The 20,591-nt window shown below is 39.2% G+C and overlaps 1 protein-coding gene across 1 annotated transcript in view; it reads right to left on the bottom strand.

The window, feature by feature from the left end:
- The window catches only part of LOC113888634 (ubiquitin thioesterase ZRANB1-like), a gene marked incomplete at its 3' end in the record, with an annotated part of 52,247 nt that overhangs the window by 19,921 nt on the left and 11,735 nt on the right, over positions 1–20,591 (bottom strand). The window contains exons 2-3 of the mRNA XM_027535677.1: positions 4,630–4,807; positions 2,499–3,349 (exon numbers count right to left, since the gene is read on the bottom strand). Of these exons, the coding sequence (XP_027391478.1) occupies positions 2,499–3,349; positions 4,630–4,673 (895 nt within the window). The remainder of the gene's footprint in view (positions 1–2,498; positions 3,350–4,629; positions 4,808–20,591) is intronic.

Here is a 20,591-nt window from a genome sequence, read left to right as displayed (position 1 = left end):
AAACAACTAAAAGTTAACATATTTCAATGATATTTACAAATCAGGGTAAGACTATCCAACAAAGACAGGACCAAAGTCTTTTATACAACCGTTTAGAACCGTATTATACAGTGAAAACTCAAAAATACTTGCTGGTAGGAAAGAGAATCCACAGTACCAAGAACCAATCAATTCTTAGCCCTAAGAACCTAGAAACTCTGGAGTATGTGGGAATGGGGACTTGACTTTGCTCAGTTGTAAGAATTCAAAGAGGCAAAAAGACGGTTATCCAAAAAAACTCAATATATGGAAAGAAAGACAAACATCAAGAAGACACAGTAGTCAGAAATGCAAGAAATAACAGCCATAAAGACAAAGATATACTGACAGGTCTAACTTGTGCATGTCAAGGGGAAAAAATATTTCAAAGCAGTTCTTATCATTAGATCCACTAACTTGAAGAAACAGTAACCCCAAAGAGGTTAAAAAAATCACTGCAATCTAGTTTCTTACCTTCTATACTATAACACCACCTTACAGTTAATATTAACATATTATACTATTGCCTGCAAAAATAATCTTAAGTGTTCCAAAAGACAGATGGGTAATTAAAGGACAATCAAACCTAGATACAAAAGATCACATAAGATTCCATTTATATGGAATATTCACAATAATAGTCACTGAAACAGAAAGCAGACTGCTGATTACCAGGGTCTTGGAGGTGTGGAACAACTGCTTAAATGGGTAATGGGTTTCTTCCAGGATGATGAAAATGTTTCAGAACTAGATGGAGGTAATGGTTGCACAACACTGTGGATGTGCTAAATACCACCGAATTGTTCACTTTCAAAATGATGAGTTTTATGTTATATGAATTTGACCTCAATTTTTAAACATTCATAATAAACAAAACCCTTCTGTATCTCCAGGTTTTAAAAAAAAGAAAAAACATTCACACCATATGTGGCACCTCAATTTGAGGAGAGAAAAAGAATCGCTGGGCTGTAGTGGGACAGCACAGACGGCTGAAGACAGCTAGTCCTCGTCCTCGTCCTCGGGGCAGGAGAGAATGGGAGCTAACGGTTACTAAGCGCTGTTTCTGTGTCTTGTTCAGAAGGGCGCATCTGCTGGGGCTTTCTTGGGGGCCAGGACAAAGCTAAAACAAAAAAACAGATTTCTTGAAATCTACTCTTTGGACTTGTAGGTTCCTAAGTTATGTACTCCATATTCTTGGGGCTATATTCAGGAAGATAAACAAAATTAATTGGTACTGGGAAATACACACACATACCACACACACACACACCCCCCCCCCCACAGCCATGTTTAAGGCATAGTTATTATTCCACACAAGATTTAACTTTAGTAGTCACTCAAAATTTTCTTTACAAAGCTGAATGTCAAAGTAAGCACCCAACTGGGATGACCCAGAGGGATGGTTCGGGGAGGGAGGTGGGAGGGGCATTCAGGATGGGGAACACGTGTACACCCGTGGCGGATGCATGTTGATGTATGGCAAAACCAATACAATATTGTAAAGTAATTAACCTCCAATTAAAATAAATAAATTTATATTTTAAAAAAAGTAAGCACCCAATCCAAATTATTTAGATTTATATAATTCAAATAGCTAATCTACTCAAAAGCGGTGGGGGGCATACAAATAACTGCTTTCGTGAATTACATCATAAATAATTAACTCACAAGATCAGTAACTGGAGAAAATCTTACTCTCACAACATGTCTCTGTCCCTTAACAGCTCTGAGCCAGTAACTGAGACTAATATCCAGCATTTCCTTAGGAAAGTACCAAAACACACAAATCATATTCGAACTACGGAATCAGCTGGCCACATGAAATCAGTTTCACAAAGTTTGCAAATATTCACTACAAGACATTCATAAAAAATTAACATCAGCGTTTTCAAGGTCAGTATTATCTCTGTTCAACTTCTTGGAGTCACACATTTTTGTGGTATTTTTAACTTCTGACTGAAGCTTCTACCATCACAAGACGCTCACACTGTTTACAGACACTCCGAAGCTGCAGCTGGGACTCCTCAGTCACATCTCGTTACAATAAGCAGAGTAGCAGTTTTAAACTGCAGGTATATATTTTACTACAGATATGTAAAAAACTCTGCTATAACTTGACATTTTTCTCTCTAAAGATGGAAAGACACATGCACAATGAAATGGGAGGCAATACAGGACAATGTTAAGACAAGATCACAAATTTCAGAGGTTCTCATGCATGCATACTGAGAGTAGTAGCTATCATGCTGAATTAACTAAACGCTAAATAATGCTGACCTTCCTTATATCTTTCATGTTACTTTTAATATCTTTTCCCAACCCATTGAAACGACAAGATCACAAATTCAGTTCTTATGCATGCACACTGGGAGTGCAACTATCATGCTGAATGAACTAAATGCTAAATAATGTTACCTTCCTTATATCCTTCATGTCATTAATATCTTTTCCCAATCCATTCAAAAAACACAAAAACTTACCCACACAAGCATTGAGGAACAGCCAGTCAGTCTTTTTCATCCTGTTTTTAATTTGCTTTAGTTTTTTGAAGTCCACTTCAAGTTCCTCCTTGCTGCCAACAGCACCAGCTAGCTCAATCCTCTGGAAATCCATTTTCACCTCCGAGTCCCGTTTCATAGTCGGCGGCGATCTTCTCTGGCTGTTGCCACTGCTACAGCTTCCTCTCCATCGAGCTCTGTCTTGCTCATTAATTATTGAAGAAGCCTCTTCAGTCTCTGCGAACTCGATTGCTTCAATATTATTAGGTCTGGGATGATCGCAAACAACACATTTTTTAGCCTTGGCCCAGTTTTCATATGTGCAAATAGAACAAGTCCAATGCTGGGTCCTTGTGTTCAGTTTATTTCTATCATTGTACTCCTCACAAGGATCAACAGAAAAAGCAACTGGTCTTGAGCCAGATCCTGAGGATTGAGGAGATTCTGTGGGACTCCTGGTCCTACGCTGGGATAAGCACTGAGTGCATCTGATTGCTCTTGGCCAGTTCAAATATGTGCACATGTGGCATGACCATTTATTGGCATTTTCCATGCTATATGAAGATTTAACCCTTGGTCTTGCACTAGAGTCTGGACAGATCAAAGGACTACTTCCTCCTTCGGTGCTGGAAGGATCCCAATCTCTACCAACATCACTTGAACCACTTTTAAATGGGTCTTCCGTAATAATTGTCCCACTAGGTCTCTGGGCACGACACATGGTACACTTGATCGCAGACGGCCAGTTTTCATACGTACAGTATTCACAAGCCCACTTAATTCCACGTTCTGACATTGTGCACTTCTTGAAGTGAGTTATGTCAGGCAGGAAGCTATAAATAATTAGGACATGGTTATTAAAACAATAGCTACATAATTTCACCCCTGAAAACACGCCCAAAATATAAAAGTAACCTTCAACTTATAAAATATCAATTTCTCAAGATATGCATGTAACATTTCTTACTGAAATCATCTTTTTTTTTTTTTTAATTTCCAGAGAGACACTGGAGGTAGATCCCAAAGAAAAATCTTAGACCTGGGGATTTAATGAAAATGTACTTTGGAATGCAAGAGAGACAGGCAAAAGGAAGTTTGTTCTAAGAGGGAAGGAGGTTAAAGCAGGAAGCCTCTCACAGAAATGTTTCATCTCAGCCAGGTCATCACCATCAATTTAGAAAAATAACCAGTAATTAAAAGATTCAAAGGTAAGGGATAGAACACAAACCATGTATCTTAAACACATAACATTCTTAAATTATGAGCAACAGACTATTATGCTATTGAGGCATAGTACCACGATGTTTGATTCACTAAAGAATTCAGAAGATCAAACAGTCAACTCTATCGTTCTTCCTAAGGGAGAAAAGCAGCCTAAATGTGCTCATTACCCACTGCTCTTAATAAGCACAGGTAGAAAAGATGTTGAGGAGTAATGCTTACAATTAACAAAGTAACGATGTGAAACTAGATAATGTTCCATAGCCTATATCCTCAAAATCTTGCTCTGTCTAGAGTGCAAAAAGTAAAAACTGCACATTACCTACTCTCAGGACAACCAATCGACGAAACATCCCTGCAATAACCACTAGCATAATCACGCCAATATAATTTTGAATATTTATACTCAAAATATTCAATATTTAAAATGCACTCAATTACATTAACTATTTAAAAGGTTCCTAGGATTCTACACTGGACTTACTAACACTACAAACTATGAAAACTTTATTATTTAATTACAACCAATTTATAAATACTTGCACAGCAAATGTAATGATTTTTTTTAATGGCTTGAATTTAGACATTGGCCACAAAAGCCAGCCTTTCCCTTTTCTTAAATCCCTTTCTCAACTAAATGTGTATCATCCTGCTACCTATGTGAAACCAGAGAAGTGAAAGAAATCTAGGGAAAGTAATAGAAATTTTTCCTTCTCTTTCTCAAGGATTTTTCCTTTTGAACCTGGAAAGCAAAATCTTTCATTTAGAGGTGTATTATTACATCCCTGCTTGCCAAGTCCTCACTCCTTTTAATAGCGTAAACTTTGTTAAGAGGACAATTTCACTATAAGAGAGCCTACTATTTAATAGCTAAAATAAAAATCACACTTACTAAGATTTTAGTTTCCATGCTATAACCTCCACCTTGTTGTACATGGTCAGAATGAAAGCACAGTTTATAAATCAGAACAAAGACAAGACTCAGTCGTCATGGTGGCTCAGATTCTGACTTCCTCAGGAGATACTGCAAAATGTAGTAAGTGGTTCTGCAGGATTGTGAATAGCTATTCCTGTAAAGGAGACCAAAACTGAATTTCACTTGAAGCCTACTACTTTATCCAAAAGTATTTATTTTTTAAAAAAGGCTTTATTTTTATAAATTCTCTATTCTAATCCTACTCATTTAATAATGGACTCCGATCTTTAGAATTTTAATATAGCAAAGAGTCAGCTGATTGGGTTGGTCAGTCAAATTAGGTACAGGAAAGATATTTTTCCCCTAAAACTTTAAACACACATGTGTGTATGCACTATTATCAGTAATCTTAAGTTGGTAGTAGGGCTTCCCTCATAGCTCAGTTGATAAAGAATCTGCCTGCAATACAGAAGACCCCAGTTCGATTCCTGGGTCGGGAAGATTCCCCGGAGAAGGGATAGGCTACCCAATCTAGTGTTCTTGGGCTTTCCTTGTGGTTCAGCTGGTAAAGAATCCGCCTGCAATGCAGGAGAACTGGGTTCAATCCCTGAGTTGGGAAGATTCCCCTGGAGAAGGGAGAGGCTACCCACTCCAGTATTCTGGCCTGGAGCATTCCATGGACTATATATAGTCCATGGGGTTGCAAAGAGTCAGACACAACTGACTGACTTACAATTTAAGTTGGTAGTACTAATAAGTCAATTCCTACCTGTATCACTTATTATTGTTGCAGAGGGAAAGATGGTATAAACCAAGTTAATAGAAAAAAGCAAGTATACACACACACACACACACACACACACACACACACACACACAGCACTTATATTTAACTTTGAAATCCTTTTCTCATTCAGCAGCTTTATTTTCCTCAAATCCAGGTAATTTGTATTTATTTACTTAGATTTTTAAATTTAGTTTGCACCTACTGATTATATACACAATCTGACAGCAATCCAAAAGTGTGTTGAAGGGCAAAGGCTAAAATCATAAAAGCATCCATAAAATGGACAACTGAGATTTAATGGCAACTTTCATATTCATTACGCAGTTTCTTCCTTTGGTTTCTCAGGAATGAAATATAAATTACTTGCTCATGCTACTGGAAACTAAAATGAGCAAACAGAAACTTAACATGACGAGAACAAATGACATAATGTACATATCCAAGGATACGTAATCTCAATATTTAAAACATTCACATTCAAAAATTCACGCCTGCTTTGATAAGTATTACTGTGATATAGTGTCAACTAAACAGTCTGTGGCTTACATTACCTTAGCTAATCTTCATGGAATTAATACTGTGCCAGCATAACTTAAATGTCCATGTCTCACAGAAAACAAAAGACCCTGCCATTAAAAAATAAAAAATCATCATGTGAGCCTAGTAAATAGCCTGTGTGTGCTGTGTGCTTAGTCGCTCAGTTGTGTCCAACTCTGTGTGACCTCATGGACTGTAGCCCGCCAGGCTCCTCTGTCCATGGGACTCTCCATGCAAGAACACTGGAGTGGGTTGCCATGCCCTCCTCCAGGGGATCTTCCCAACCCAGGGATCGAACCCAGGTCTCTCGCACTACAGGCAGATTCTTTACCTTGTGAGCCACCAAGGAAGCCCGGTACATAGCCTACCCCTCCCCAAAATTCAGCTAACTAAGGAATACCAAAACCAAGCTCAAGTTAAAAAAAAGAAAAAGAATTCTGAGGTAAGTGCATTATATTAGACAATGATACATATGTATACACTCTATTGAGATGTTGTAGGAATAGTTTCTTCATAACTGAAAGTTAAAATTCAGTTTTAACTACAGGGGAATTTGTAGTGTATTTACAATTTTGAGTAACTGACCTCAAAATAGATATATTTCTTCTGTAGTGTTCAGTAATGCTTCACAAGTACGGTCTAGTTCACTATTAAACATGACAGTATAAAAAATGTTTACTTATAAGCCCCTCCCTTTCGGTAACCACTGACCCATGCATCATAATACTCATAGTTTTATTAGTATTTGAACTTGGAAGTATATAATTAAAAGCGGTTGTGAATTTAATACTACAAAACTTTTTTACAAAGTTAAAATCCTGGAGAGAATTATCTGAGAACATCATCTGCACCTGTGGTAACAGTAAATGGAATGGAAGACTAAAAATAACATCAGTTCAACTACGTGATTTTGCATTACTGAGATGACATTAATACTGAGTACACTTTTTCTACCAAAATCAAAACATCCCAAAAAGAACATGGTATTATTTTTAACAGCAACCAGCTCTAAGAGTTAATACTGCACACTGAAATAAAACCATTATTAAATATCTTTCAAGTAAACATGTACTCAAATACCCAATTTACAAGCCTACTTTTGCATAAAACACAGCTTTCCAAATTCTATCCAGTGAATCATACTTCAGCTAACTGGTACACAAAGTAACAATAAAATCTATACAATAAGTGCCCCTTCAAGGGGCATGAGACACAACTACTATTCTTAAATATTCCTTGGTTGAAATGCAATACCAGCAGTTCCCATCTTGTGGACCAAAGAGTCCACAAATCTATACATCAAACCCTACCTGCAGACTGAATAATGTCTCCAAGTACATTAACCATTTTCTAGTATTAAATTCACAACTGTTTTTGATATACTTCCAAGTTCAAACACTAATAAAACTCAGTATTATCATGCATGAGTCAGTGGCTAGCAAAAGGGAGGGGCTCCTAACTAAACATTTTTTATACTGTCATGCTTAGCAGTGAATTAGACAAGTACTCTTGCCTGGAAAATCCCATGGATGGAGGAGCCTGGTGCGCTGCAGTCCATGGGGTCGCTAAGAGTCGGATACAACTGAGCAACTTCACTTTCACTTTTCACTTTCATGCATTGGAGAAGGAAATGGCAACCCACTCCAATGTTCTTGCCTGGAGAATCCCAGGGATAGGAGAGCCTGGTGGGCTGCCGTCTATGGGGTCGCACAGAGTCGGACACGACTGAAGCGACTTAGCAGCAGCAGACCATACTTGTGAAGCATTACTAAACACTACGAAGAAACATATCTATTTTGAGGTCAACTACTCAAAATTGTAAATACACTACAAATTCCCCCAACTACCTACTAAAACTCTCTCAAGGAGAACTAGAGAAGTGAAATGGTCCTCACCAAATACAAACTCCTTGAGAAATAAACTGACAGAAACTTAACTGCCAGTTAGTGTCAAATGACAACCAGTTATCCAAAGGAAGGTCTAAGATATAAGTTTTATATTAGCTTTATTAGTAAGCCTATATTTAGTAATACAAATATTAATTTTTAATGTAAATTGTTAATGTAGGTGTTAATTAACATAAACCTGTGCAGATTTACAAATGCTCAGAAAGCATTTTAGGGGAATAAAGATGAAAGCTAAAACTAGAAGGATACTCCAAGCATGTTGAATTTTCAGGTTCTATTAAAGTATTAGCACAAGTTAATTCTGAATGGCAAAATTTATATTTTAAGAAAGTACTATGTTTAACTTCTGAGCTCCAAATTCCACACAGTCATTTCCTCTTTTCCCCTCAGCATCTTTCTACATCACTGTCTTCCTCATAACAGTCAACAGAAAAAACAACTGGTCTTGAGCAAGATCCTAAAGCTTCATGATATGGTGGACCGTCTGTCCACAAATCTCACCTCATTGCCGGACTCCAACAGCTTGTCGCATTCCACACTCAACCTCTTATCGTCCGCCTACAACAAACCCCAGCCTGACTTCTCTCTCCAGTTTCCATTAAGGACACCACTAATACTACTGGACCCAGCACAGTAACTCAGACTCATCTTGAATTCTGCCTTCACCCCATAGATTCTTTCCAGTGGTTTCTGTACAATCAGTTTTCTTTCCATTTCAGCAGCCATCAACCCTTTTTCAGTTCAGGTCAGAACTACTCTAATAGCCTCCTAAGCGCCTTCCCTTTCTAAATCCATCCAGCTCACCGTTAGCAAAATAATCCTAATAACAAGGCCCTCGTTCTGAAACTCTTCTTTAACAGCACAAACTCTCAGCTCCTTCCCAACACACAAACACAGCACACACCCCAGACCCACTATGTACTACCAGCCCTCCACAATATACACATTAAGACATTACCTGAGGAAAACAAGTACGACAGACACACACACTCAGTTCTGGCAAATCCTACCCATCCTTTAAAGCTCAGTTCAAATCTCATCTCTCTCATAAAGTTTTTCAAATCATTTCAAGTATATACACTCCAAGCAACCACAACACTTCCATCCACATTTGGCACCTACTGTATGTCTTCTTGGCTCTAGTTTCTGAAACACTGATTTGTGGAACACTGTGCCATATCATTTCCTACACTCGGTTTTCAATCAGAGCTTCCCAGGTGCACCAGTAGTAAAGAATCCACCTGCCAATGCAGGAGACGCCTGGGACTTCGGTTCCATCGTTGGGTCAGGAAGATCCCATGGAGTAGGAAATGGCAACCTGCTCCAGTACTCTTGCCTGGAAAACCCCATAGACAGAGGAGCCCGGCAGGGTACAGTCCACGGGGTTGCCAAGAGTCAGACAGGACTGAGTGAGCACAGCAGAGCCAAACTGTCAAGAACTTTGGCTCAGAGATTCTAATGGCATGGAATGGGGACCAGTTCCATGTTTAGAAAAATCCAGAGAGGAGACCATGTTGAGCGACCTAAACAGAGAAAGGAGAGGAGCTTTTGAGCAATTTCAGGAAAAATAGGAGAGATTCTAGAGGATGGGATCCACTCCTGTATCAAGACCTCAGTAGACAGTGCCTAGCACTTACAATTAGGTACCAAGCCAAAGGCACACATGAGCTGGTTAAGTATTCAAGTCCTGAGGTGGCAAGCACACAAGTGCACAGACTTTTGCAGTCATTAAACATCCTCTGAAAGTCCTAAATCTGTGTGAAATCATATATAAATGATTAAGAATCAGTAAGACCCCAAAAATACGCTGACCTTCACCTCCTTCAGAGATCACTGTTACCTATCTCATCTGCATACTAAACACATTCGCTAAGAAGATCCCTTCCAAGCAATGTGTGGATAAGTTGGACAAAATTACTTTGGTTAAAATAATAGTTCAGTTCAGTTCAGTTGCTCAGTCTTTGCGACCCCATGAAGTGCAGCACGCCAGGCCTCCCTGTCCATCACCAACTCCCAGAGTTCATCCAGACTCAAGTCCATCGAGTCAGTGATGCCATCCAGCCATTTCATCCTCTGTCGTCCCCTTCTCCTCCTGACCCCAATCCCTCCCAGCATCAGAGTCTTTTCCAATGAGTCAACTCTTCACATGAGGTGGCCAAAGTACTGGAGTTTCAGCTTTAGCATCATTCCTTCCAAAGAAATCACAGGGCTGATCTCCTTCAGAATGGACTGGTTGGATCTTCTTGCAGTCCAAGGGACTCTCAAGAGTCTTCTCCAACACCACACTTAAAAAGCATCAATTCTTCGGCTCTCAGCCTTCTTCACAGTCCAACTCTCATATCCATACATGACCACAGGAAAAACCATAGCCTTGACTAGACGAACCTTTGTTGGCAAAGTAATGTCCCTGCTTTTGAATGTGTTATCTAGGTTGGTCGTAACTTTCCTTCCAAGGAGTAAGCGTCTTTTAATTTCATGACTACAGTCACCATCTGCAGTGATTTTGGAGCCCAAAAAAACAAAGTCTGACACTGTTTCCACTGTTTCCCCATCTATTTCCCATGAAGTGATGGGACCGGATGCCATGATCTTAATTTTCTGAATGTTGAGCTTTAAGCCAACCTTTTCACTCTCTACCTTCACTTTCATCAAGAGGCTTTTTAGTTCCTCTTCACTTTCTGCCATAAGGGTGGTGTCATCTGCATATCTGAGGTTATTGATATTTCTCCCAGCAATCTTGATTCCAGCTTGTGCTTCTTCCAGCCCAGCGTTTCTCATGATGTACTCTGCATATAAGTTAAATAAGCAGGGTGACAATATACAGTCTTGATGTACTCCTCTTCCTATTTGGAACCAGTCTGTTGTTCCATGTCCAGTTCTAACTGTTGCTTCCTGACCTGCATACAAATTTCTCAAGAGGCAGATTAGGTGGTCTGGTATTCCCATCTCTTTCAGAATTTTCCACAGTTGATTGTGATCCACACAGTCAAAGGCTTTGGCATAGTCAATAAAGCAGAAATATATGTTTTTCTGGAATTCTCTTGTTTTTTCCATGATCCAGCAGATGTTGGCAATGTGATCTCTGGTTCCTCTGCCTTTTCTAAAACCAGCTTGAACATCAGGAAGTTCACGGTTCACATATTGCTGAAGCCTGGCTTGGAGAATTTTGAGCATTACTTTACTAGCGTGTGAGATGAGTGCAATCATGGGGTAGTTTGAGCATTCTTTGGCATTGCCTTTCTTTGGGATGGAATGAAAACTGACCTTTTCCAGTCCTGTGGCCACTGCTGAGTTTGCCAAGTTTGCTGGCATATTGAGTGCAGTACTTTCACAGCATCATCTTTCAGGATTTGAAATAGCTCAACTGGAATTCCATCACCTCCACTAGCTTTGTTCGTAGTGATGCTTTCTAAGGCCCACTTGACTTCACATTCCAGGATGTCTGGCTCTAGGTGAGTGATCACACCATCGTGATTATCTGGGTCGTGAAGATCTTTTTGTACAGTTCTTCTGTGTATTCTTGCCATCTCTTCTTAATATCTTCTGCTTCTGTTAGGTCCATACCATTTCTGTCCTTTATCGAGCCCATCTTTGCATGAAATGTTCCCTTGGTAGCTCTAATTTTCTTGAAGAGATCTCTAGTCTTTCCTATTCTGTTGTTTTCCTCTATATCTTTGCATTGATCACTGAAGAAGGCTTTCTTATCTCTTCTTGCTGTTCTTTGGAACTGTGCATTCAGATGCTTATATCTTTCCTTTTCTCTTTTGTTTTTCGCTTCTCTTCTTTTCACAGCTATTTGTAAGGCCTCCCCAGACAGCCATAGTTAAAAATAATAATAATTAACACCGTCATGGTGACTTTGGCCTTACTGGCACCATGCCTTACCGGCAGTTACAAGTACAACCAGTACACGTAACTTCATTCTAACAAACCTAAGTCCTTAAAATATAACAAAGAATATAAAGTTTACATTTCAGTAAGTCAACACTGTGTTAATTAGGAAAATTAACAAAAGCTACAATGTTAATGGTTTCTCTTAAACCACCAGGTAACTAGTACCCCACTGATACATAAACACAAGGGTAATTTACAGTATGTCAAATCTCAAACAATAGTAAGGCTCCTTTTTAAAATCTGAATCCCAGTCATTTCAGGAGAAATTCTATCTATTTACATACTAGGGCTTTATCTGTAATTTCACCAACTTCCTCTGTACTCTCCAGTTTTCAGACAGTAACAAAAAAGACAGGAGGAGTGATAAATACAATAACAGATGGACACACAGATTGATCTTGAGCCACTGCAGAACCCATCTGAGCATGCTTCTTATACACAGTTTCAGACACATCACTGGTCAATTATGCACCGCAAATTACAGTCCTTATAAACAAAACTAATTTAACAACCTAGGACTAGTTACAGGAGGTCTACTACACACTCAGAAATGTGCAAAGATGTATCTAGGAGATAAAATATCGTCCTTCTGCTCAGGACACCTGCAATGTAACTAGATAAAAGATGACTACGGCTTTTCTTAAATGCACACAGAAGTGGGGAGATTATTTTAAGAGCGCACGTCAAGCCAGCATTTAAAATACAGTAAAACAACTGTATGTTGCAAAAGCTATGAACATGTTACTTCACTCAGAATTTGGTTTTTATCATCCTATCCATCCTCTGTTCACACTGAACAGATTAGTCCCAATTAACAATATCCGCAGGAAGCAAACAATATCCATGGGGGTCTCCAGGCAAGAATACTGGAGTGGATTGCCATTTCCTTCTCCAGGGGATCCTCCTGATCCAGGGATTGAGCCTGGGTTTCCCACATTGTGGGTAGATTTCTTTACCGTCTGAGCTACCAGGGAAGCCCGGATAGGAACCAAAAGTCACGACCAAACCCAGCCCAACTAAAGGCCATCTTTTTAACCAAACACTATCTTTTCTGTGTGACAGAGAAAGAGAGAGTAGAAATTTTTTAAATAATCATTGAGTTCTGATATAAAAGTTGAAAAGCAGGCAGAAGCAAATGAATGAAATATTCCAGGGCAAAACCAACTCAGAGCTATTACAAAGAAGTTATTCACAAATTTTATTTATTAATAGTGTGAAGTCATCCAATCAGATTACTTTTCTCACAATTACTATAATGAATAACAGGAAAATAGGGTGGGGATTTTGTGAGTTGCGTTTTCATCGCTTAGGCAGGGAGAACAAGCACACAGAAGTTTAGCAAAGGACAACCTAGGAAGGAATGCCAAAGACAGCAGCAGCTTGAGAAAGGACTGCTTACCCAACTATGAGAGATGAATGAGTATACAGGCCAACTTTGTCTATTTCACAATTTTGCCAGGGTCAGCCTTGTCCAACTGAGAAAAGAAAATAGCTAACACGTAAGCATTTACTATATGCCAGATAATGTTCTAAGTACTGAATATATTATTAACTAATCTAATCCTCAGAACTCTATATTAATAGTGGTACCTGTTTCATAATCTCCAATTTTAAAGACTGGAAACAGGAAAAGAAAAGTTGAATAACTTTCCTGAAGTGACAAAACTACTGTGTGGCAAAGCCAGGATTTGAACTTGGGCATTCTGGCTCCAAAGTCTGTACTAAACAGACAAGGTAATAAAAATACGTTTATACTGCAGCCCATAGTCACTTATTCCCATTATCCAGAATTTGGACAACTAATAAACAGTACTGAGTGACTCACTAAACAGTCTTTCCTAGATAACTAATAACAATCTCTAAACAAGCAAACTAAACTTGAAAACACACACTTGGTCAAATTTTATTAGCTTTTTAAGTTACACAGACTCTTCCCAAAGCTTATTTAGATTGAGAACTACTGCAAAATGGCTAAAAAGTTAAGTAAGAAGGACCTAAAAAGTTATTTCTAAAAACAAGATAACACTAAGTTTTCCATGTAAAATTGAATGGGGAAAAGAAAAAAAACAACCTCATATATACATCACGGCTTTTGACTATAAAATGCTTTTTAAGTATTTTTTATTCTGGAGGCAATCCCTGGAGACGAAAATATAAAAGTCAGCTTGACTTCTCTTAAACCAATACACTTATCCAAACTACTGAAGAAATGAAAGTATATTAATTAAAAGTACATCAACAGAAAACCTTCCATTTTCATTGAGACAACTGAAAAAGGGCAAAGTCTCCCCAAATGACAGGCATGTGTGAATTTCACTACTTATCCATGGCCTTGTATTAGAGCAAAGACTGTGAGACAGTAAATAAATCATTTTTATTGCTAAGAGCCTCAGTTTTCTCATCTGTGAAAAAATGAGTTAAGATGATCTCCAAGGACTCCCTTGGTGGCACAGTGGATAAGAATCTGCCTGCCAACGCAGGGGACATGGGTTCAACCCCTAATCCAGGGAAATTCCACATGCCATGGAGCAACTAAGCCCATACGCCTCAACTACTGAGTCCAGGTTCTAGAGCCCATGAGTCACAGCCAATGGGCCCCTGTGCCACAACTACTGAAGCCCTCACGCCTTAGAGCCCATGCACCACAATCAGAGAGTAGCCCTTGCTGTCTGCAACGAGAGAAAGCCCCCATGCAGCAGTGAAAACCCAGCACAGCCAAAAACAAATAAATATAGCAGAGTTTGTAAAAACCCTAACTCACAGAGTCTCACACTCTTCTATGTAAAGACTCACTTTGCTAAGTCACTTCAGTCGTGTCCAACTCTGTGCGACCCCACAGACGGCAGCCCACTAGGTTCCTCTGTCCCTGGGATTCTCCAGGCAAGAATACTGGAGTGGGTTGCCATTTCCTTCTCCAATGCATGAAAGTGAAAAGTGAAAATGAACTCGCTCAGGTCGTCCCCGACTCTTAGTGACACCAAGGACTGCAGCCTACCAGGCTCCTCCGTCCATGGGATTTCCCAGGCAAGAGTACTGGAGTGGGGTGCCATTGCCTTCTCCAAAGACTCACTTTAGGGGGGGCAGATAAATTGGGAGCCTGGGATAGACATACGCACACTACTATATATAAAATAGATAGCTAATAAGGACCCACTACTGTACAGCACAGGGAACTCTACTCAATGCTCTTTAATGGTATACTGTGTGCTCAGTCGTGTACAACTCTGTGACTCCATGGGCTGTAGCTCACCAGGGTGCTCTGTCCATGGGATTCTCCAGGGAAGAATACTGGTGTGGGTTGCCATTTACTTCTCCAGGAGATCTTCCCAACCCAGGGATCAAGTCTTTAAAAAGATTCACTTTATTCATTTTGCAAATAAACACTTTTTAACTTTTCCCTGCTCCATCTGTGACAAACTCCAACAGTCAAGCCCAAATTTTAAAATATGCACTTAATATTAAGTTAATGATCACTTAATATACCTAAACAGTATCAAAATCCTATTTCTAAAACAAAGTTATATCAATAAATTCATATATAATACCACCAATGAATTATTTGTGCCAAATAATGCATCAAACTCAAAACTGAGTTTTGAGATGTAACTAGCAGTTTATAGGATCGTAGGAGATAGAGACTCAAACTGATTCCATGGAGATCCAATCAGTAAATTCCTATGGGTTTGTGTATATTAAAACTTGTACTTAGTTGCTCAGTCATGTCTGACTCTTCACAACCCCATGGACTGCAGCGTGCCAGGCTCCTCTGTCCTAGGGATTCTCCAGGCAAGAATACTGGAGTGGGTTGCCATGCCTTCCTCCAGGGGATCTTCCCAACTCAGGGATTGAACCCAAGTCTCCCGCATTGCAGGCGAATTCTTTACCATCTGCGCCACCAAAGGAGCCCATATTAAAACTTAAATATGTGCTAAAAATTAAACATGGAACTGATATTAAGAAGTTATTAAAATTTTAAGGTGTGATTAACAGTATGGTATCTATGTTTCTAAAAGAGTACTTCTCTCTTAAGAGACACATGCTGAGTTATTTACAGTATTATGTCTTGAATTTGCTTTAAATCCACTGGGGAGAAGCAAGAAGAATATAAATGAAACAAGACTGGACATGTGTTGCTAACTGGGTGATGGATTTACATGAGAATTCATTCTCCCAGTCTCTCTGTATGTCTGTTTGAAATTTTTCACAATGAAAAGTTTTAAAATCTATCAAGAAGGTAACAAATGCTATTGCAGACTAAGAATCAAGCCTTTAATTCTAAGACTAGATTGTTAAGACGAGAAAAGGATCAAGAGGCAGTATGTTGTGTATTGTTAAGACTGTTACTCAAAACTTGGTCCAGGGTCCTGTGATATTCTACAAACTGTTTACTAGTCTACAGAGAAAATGAGTAATTTTACTAGCAATTTTAAAGAATTTTATGATTGCTGAAAATAGTAGTAAAACATCTGAGCATGTGTTTGAGATGCAATGCTAAAACATTTGAAAAACTTCTCTTTTTACAACTCACAGGTATGGTTCATTAGAGAGAGAAAACATATCACAATATGAACCAGCTTCTCTCACACTAAACTTGCAGATGAGTATCACACTTCAGAAAACCAAGACAGACTTAAATTGGAGTGACAAAAATCCATCTTTTCAACATTTCTTAGGAACCCAGGCAAAAACTCTCAACAAAATAGAAACAAATCAAATCCAACAATGTATAAAAAGAATTCTACATCAGAACTAAATGGGGTTTATTCCAGATATGCAAGCTTAGTTCAATGTTCAAAAATCAATACACATAACACATTCTATCAACAGGCTAAAGGAAAAAAAAAAAATCACATGACCACATACATACATGAAGAAAAAGTATTTGACAAAATCCAACATGATTTAAAAAAAAACAAACAGCAGATTTCAGGGGAACCTTCTCAATGCAATAAAGAGCATGTACAATAAATCTGCACATCAACTTTACACTTGATGGTGAAAAACTAGACACTTTTCAGCTAATACCCATATTAGGGCAAGGTCATCCCCTCTCACCACTCCGTTTCAATGTCAAACTGGAAATTCCTGCGAGTACTGTAAAATAAGAAAAGAAAAGAAAAAGGATACAGATTCGGAAATAAGAAATAAAACTGTTCATATTCACAGATGACAGGATTGTCTACGAAGAAAATCCAAAAAAGAATCAACAAAACTACAGCTACTACAGGACTATAACAGGATTGCAGGATAAAGGTTAAGTAAGTCAACTGCTTTCCTATATACGCAATAAACAAATGGAATTTGAAATTTAAAACACATCACCATTTATATTAGCACCCCCAAAAACGGATTAAAGTCAGAGAACTTAGTATTCTGACTTCTTGACTTACTATACAGTTACAGTGGGCTTCCCTGGTGTTTCAGATGGTAAAGAATCCGTCTGCAATGCAAGAGACCTGGGTTTGATGTCTGGGTTGGGAAGATCCCCTGGAGAAGGGAATAGCAACCCACCCCATTATTCTTGCCTAGATAATTCCATGGACAGAGGAGCCTGGCAGGCTGCAATCCATGGGGTCACAAAGAGTCGGACAGGACCGAGCGACTTTCACTTTCATACAGTTACAGTAATCAAAACACTGGTACCGGTGAAAGAACAGGTCAATGAAATGGAACAGAGCCCAGAAATTGATCCACACATACAGAATCAACTGATATTTGACTTGAATAAGGAAAGGCAATACAATGGAGAAAAAATCCTTTCAAAAAATTGTGCTGAAACCACTGGACAACCACATGCAAAAACAAAAATGGCTCACAGACCTTACACCCCTCACAAAAATTTCCTCAAAATGGATCACAGACCAAACATTAAATTGTTGTTGTTGTTCAGATGCTCAGTCGTGTCTGACTCTTTGCAACCCCATGAACCATGCAGCATGCCAGGCTTCCCTGTCGTTCAGTATCTCCTGGAGTTTGCTCAAACTCATGTCCTCTGAGACAGTGATGCCATTCCACCATCTCATCCTCTGTTGTCCCCTTCTCCTCCTGCCTTCAATCTTTCCCAGCATCAGGGTCTTTTCCAATGAGTCAGCTCCTCCTATCAGAGGGCCAAAGTACTGGTGCTTCAGCACCAGTGCATCCCATGAATATTCAGGGTTGACTTCCTTTAGGATGGACTGGTTTGATCTCCTTGATGTACAAAAGGGACTTTGAAGGGTCTTCTTCAACACCACAGTTAGAAAGCATCAATTCTTCGGGGCTAAGCCTTCTTTATAGTCCAACTCTCACAACCATACATGACTACTGGAAAAACCATAGCTTTGACTATATAGACCTTTTGTCGGCAAAGTGATGTCTCTGCTTTTTAATACACCGCTTAGGTTTGTCATAGCTATTCTTTCAAGGAGCAAGGGTCTTTTAATTTCGAGGCTGCAGTCACCATCTGCAGTGATTTTGGAGCCCAAGAAAATGAAATCTGACACTTTCCACATTATCCCCATCTATTTGCCATGAAGTGACAGGACCAGATGCCATGATCTTAGTTTTTTGAATGTTGAGTTTTAAGCCAGCTTTTTCACTCTCCTTTCACCTTCATCATGAGGCTTGTAGATCCTCTTCACTAAATGCAGAGCTATAAAATTCCCAGAAGATAATATGAAAGGAAATCTAGATAAACTTGACTATGCCAATGACTTTTCAGATAAAACCCAAAGACACAATTCATGAAAGATATACTTGATAAACTGGATTTATTAAAATTGAAAATTTCTGTTCTACAGAAGACATGGTCAAGAAAATGACAAGATAAGCCAAAAAATAGGGAAAAAATATCTGATAAAGACTGTTATCTAAACTATAAAGAGCTCTTGAAACTCAATAATAATAAAACACTCTAATTAAAACAAGGGAAAAGACCTGAACAGACACTTCATCAAAGAAGATATACAGATGACAAACAAGCATAAGAAAAAATATTCAACATTATACCTCATCAGTATGGGGTCGCACAGAGTCAGACACAACAAGCGACTTAGCAGCAGCAGAGAACTGCAAATTAAGACTGCAATGAGATATGACCACACAGCTCTTAGAATGACCAAAATCCAGAACACTAATAACAAATGCTAGAAAGGATACAGATCAACAAGAACTCTCATCCATTGCTGACTGGAATGCAAAGTGATACAACCAAGGTGCGAAGAGTCTGGCAATTTCTTCCCTTGTAACTCAGTCGGTAAAGAATCCACCTCCATTGCAGGAGATGGGGGTTCAATCCCTGGGTTGGGAAGATCCCCTGGAGAAGGAAATGTCAACCCACTCCAGTATTTTTGCCTGGAAAACCCCATGGACAGATGAGGCTGGTGGGCTACAGTCCATGGGGCCCCAAGGGTCAGACACAACTTAGCGACTAAACCACCACCAGTGTTTCCTCGTTGTTTAGTCACTAAGTTGTGTCTGACTCTTTGTGACCCAATAGATTGCTCTGTCTATGGGATTTCCCAGGGAAGAATACTGGAGTGGGTTGCCATATCCTTCTCCAGAGGACCTTCCCGACTCAGGGAGTGAACCCACATTTTCTGCATTGGCACACGGGTTATTTACCACTGAGCCACCAGGGAAACCCCTATTCTTGCCACGTTGTTGTTATTCAGTTGCTAAGTCACATGTCCAACTTTTTGCAACCCCATGGACTACAGCAAGCCATGCTCCCCTGTCCTTCACTATCTCCCAGAGTTTGCTCAAACTCATGTCCACTGAGGTGATGATGCCATCTTATCATCTCGTCCTTTGTCACCCCCTTCTTCTTCTGCCCTCAGTCTTTCCCAGCATCAGGGTCTTTTTCCATTGAGCGGGCTCTCTTACCATATGACCAAGCAATTGTGCATCTTGGAATTTACTCCAAGGAGTTGAAATTATAGGTCCATACAAAACCCTGCACATGGATGTTTATAGCAGCTTTATTCATAACTGCCAAAACTTGCAATCAACCAAAGTAAAGAAGGTGAATGGATAAACTGTAGTACATCCAGACAAGAAAACAGTACTAAAGAAAAATGAACTAACAAGCCATGAAAAGACACGGAGGAACCGTAAAGGCATATTACTAAGTGAAAGAAGCCAGTCTGAAATGGCTATAATGGTTTGATTCCAAGTACATAACATTCTGAAAAAGGCAAAACTATGGAGATTACAAAAAAAAGATCAGGGGTTGGTGAGAGGGAGGGATGAACAGACAGAACACAGAGGATTTTTAGGGCAATGAAACTATTCTGTATGACATTATAATGGTGGATACATGTCATTACACATTTTTCAAAACCCATAAAATGTACACACCAAAAATGAACCTCAATGTAAGCTATGTACTCTGGTAAATATGCATCATAGTAGACTCATCAACATAACAAATGCACCACTCAGGTGCAGGATGCTGACAGTAAAAGAGGTTATGCATGTGTAGCGTGAGGAGTATAAAAACTTTATTTTCTGCTAAATTCTGTAGTGAACCTAAACTGCTCTAAAAAATAAACACTTTTAAAAATCTACTTAACAATGTTTTTAGTCACTAATATCCAGGAAATAATTTCTTAAAAAAAAAAAAAAAAACAGTCCTCAGAACGACAGGAAGTCTTTAAAACTACGTAACTTTTGGTGTGAACTTATTAGTAAAACTGCTCTAAAAAATAAAATCTGGGTTCCCCTGGTGGTCCTGTGGTTAAAGAGTCCACCTTGCAATGCAGGAGACACAGGTTCGATCCCGAGTCTGGGAAGAGCGCACATGCCTCAGAGCAACTAAGCCCATGCGCCACCACT

This window comes from Bos indicus x Bos taurus, unplaced genomic scaffold (genome assembly GCF_003369695.1).
Source record: "Bos indicus x Bos taurus breed Angus x Brahman F1 hybrid unplaced genomic scaffold, Bos_hybrid_MaternalHap_v2.0 tig00000331_arrow_arrow_obj, whole genome shotgun sequence".
Lineage (NCBI taxonomy): Eukaryota > Metazoa > Chordata > Mammalia > Artiodactyla > Bovidae > Bos > Bos indicus x Bos taurus.
This window is presented reverse-complemented; position numbering and strand designations above follow the sequence as displayed.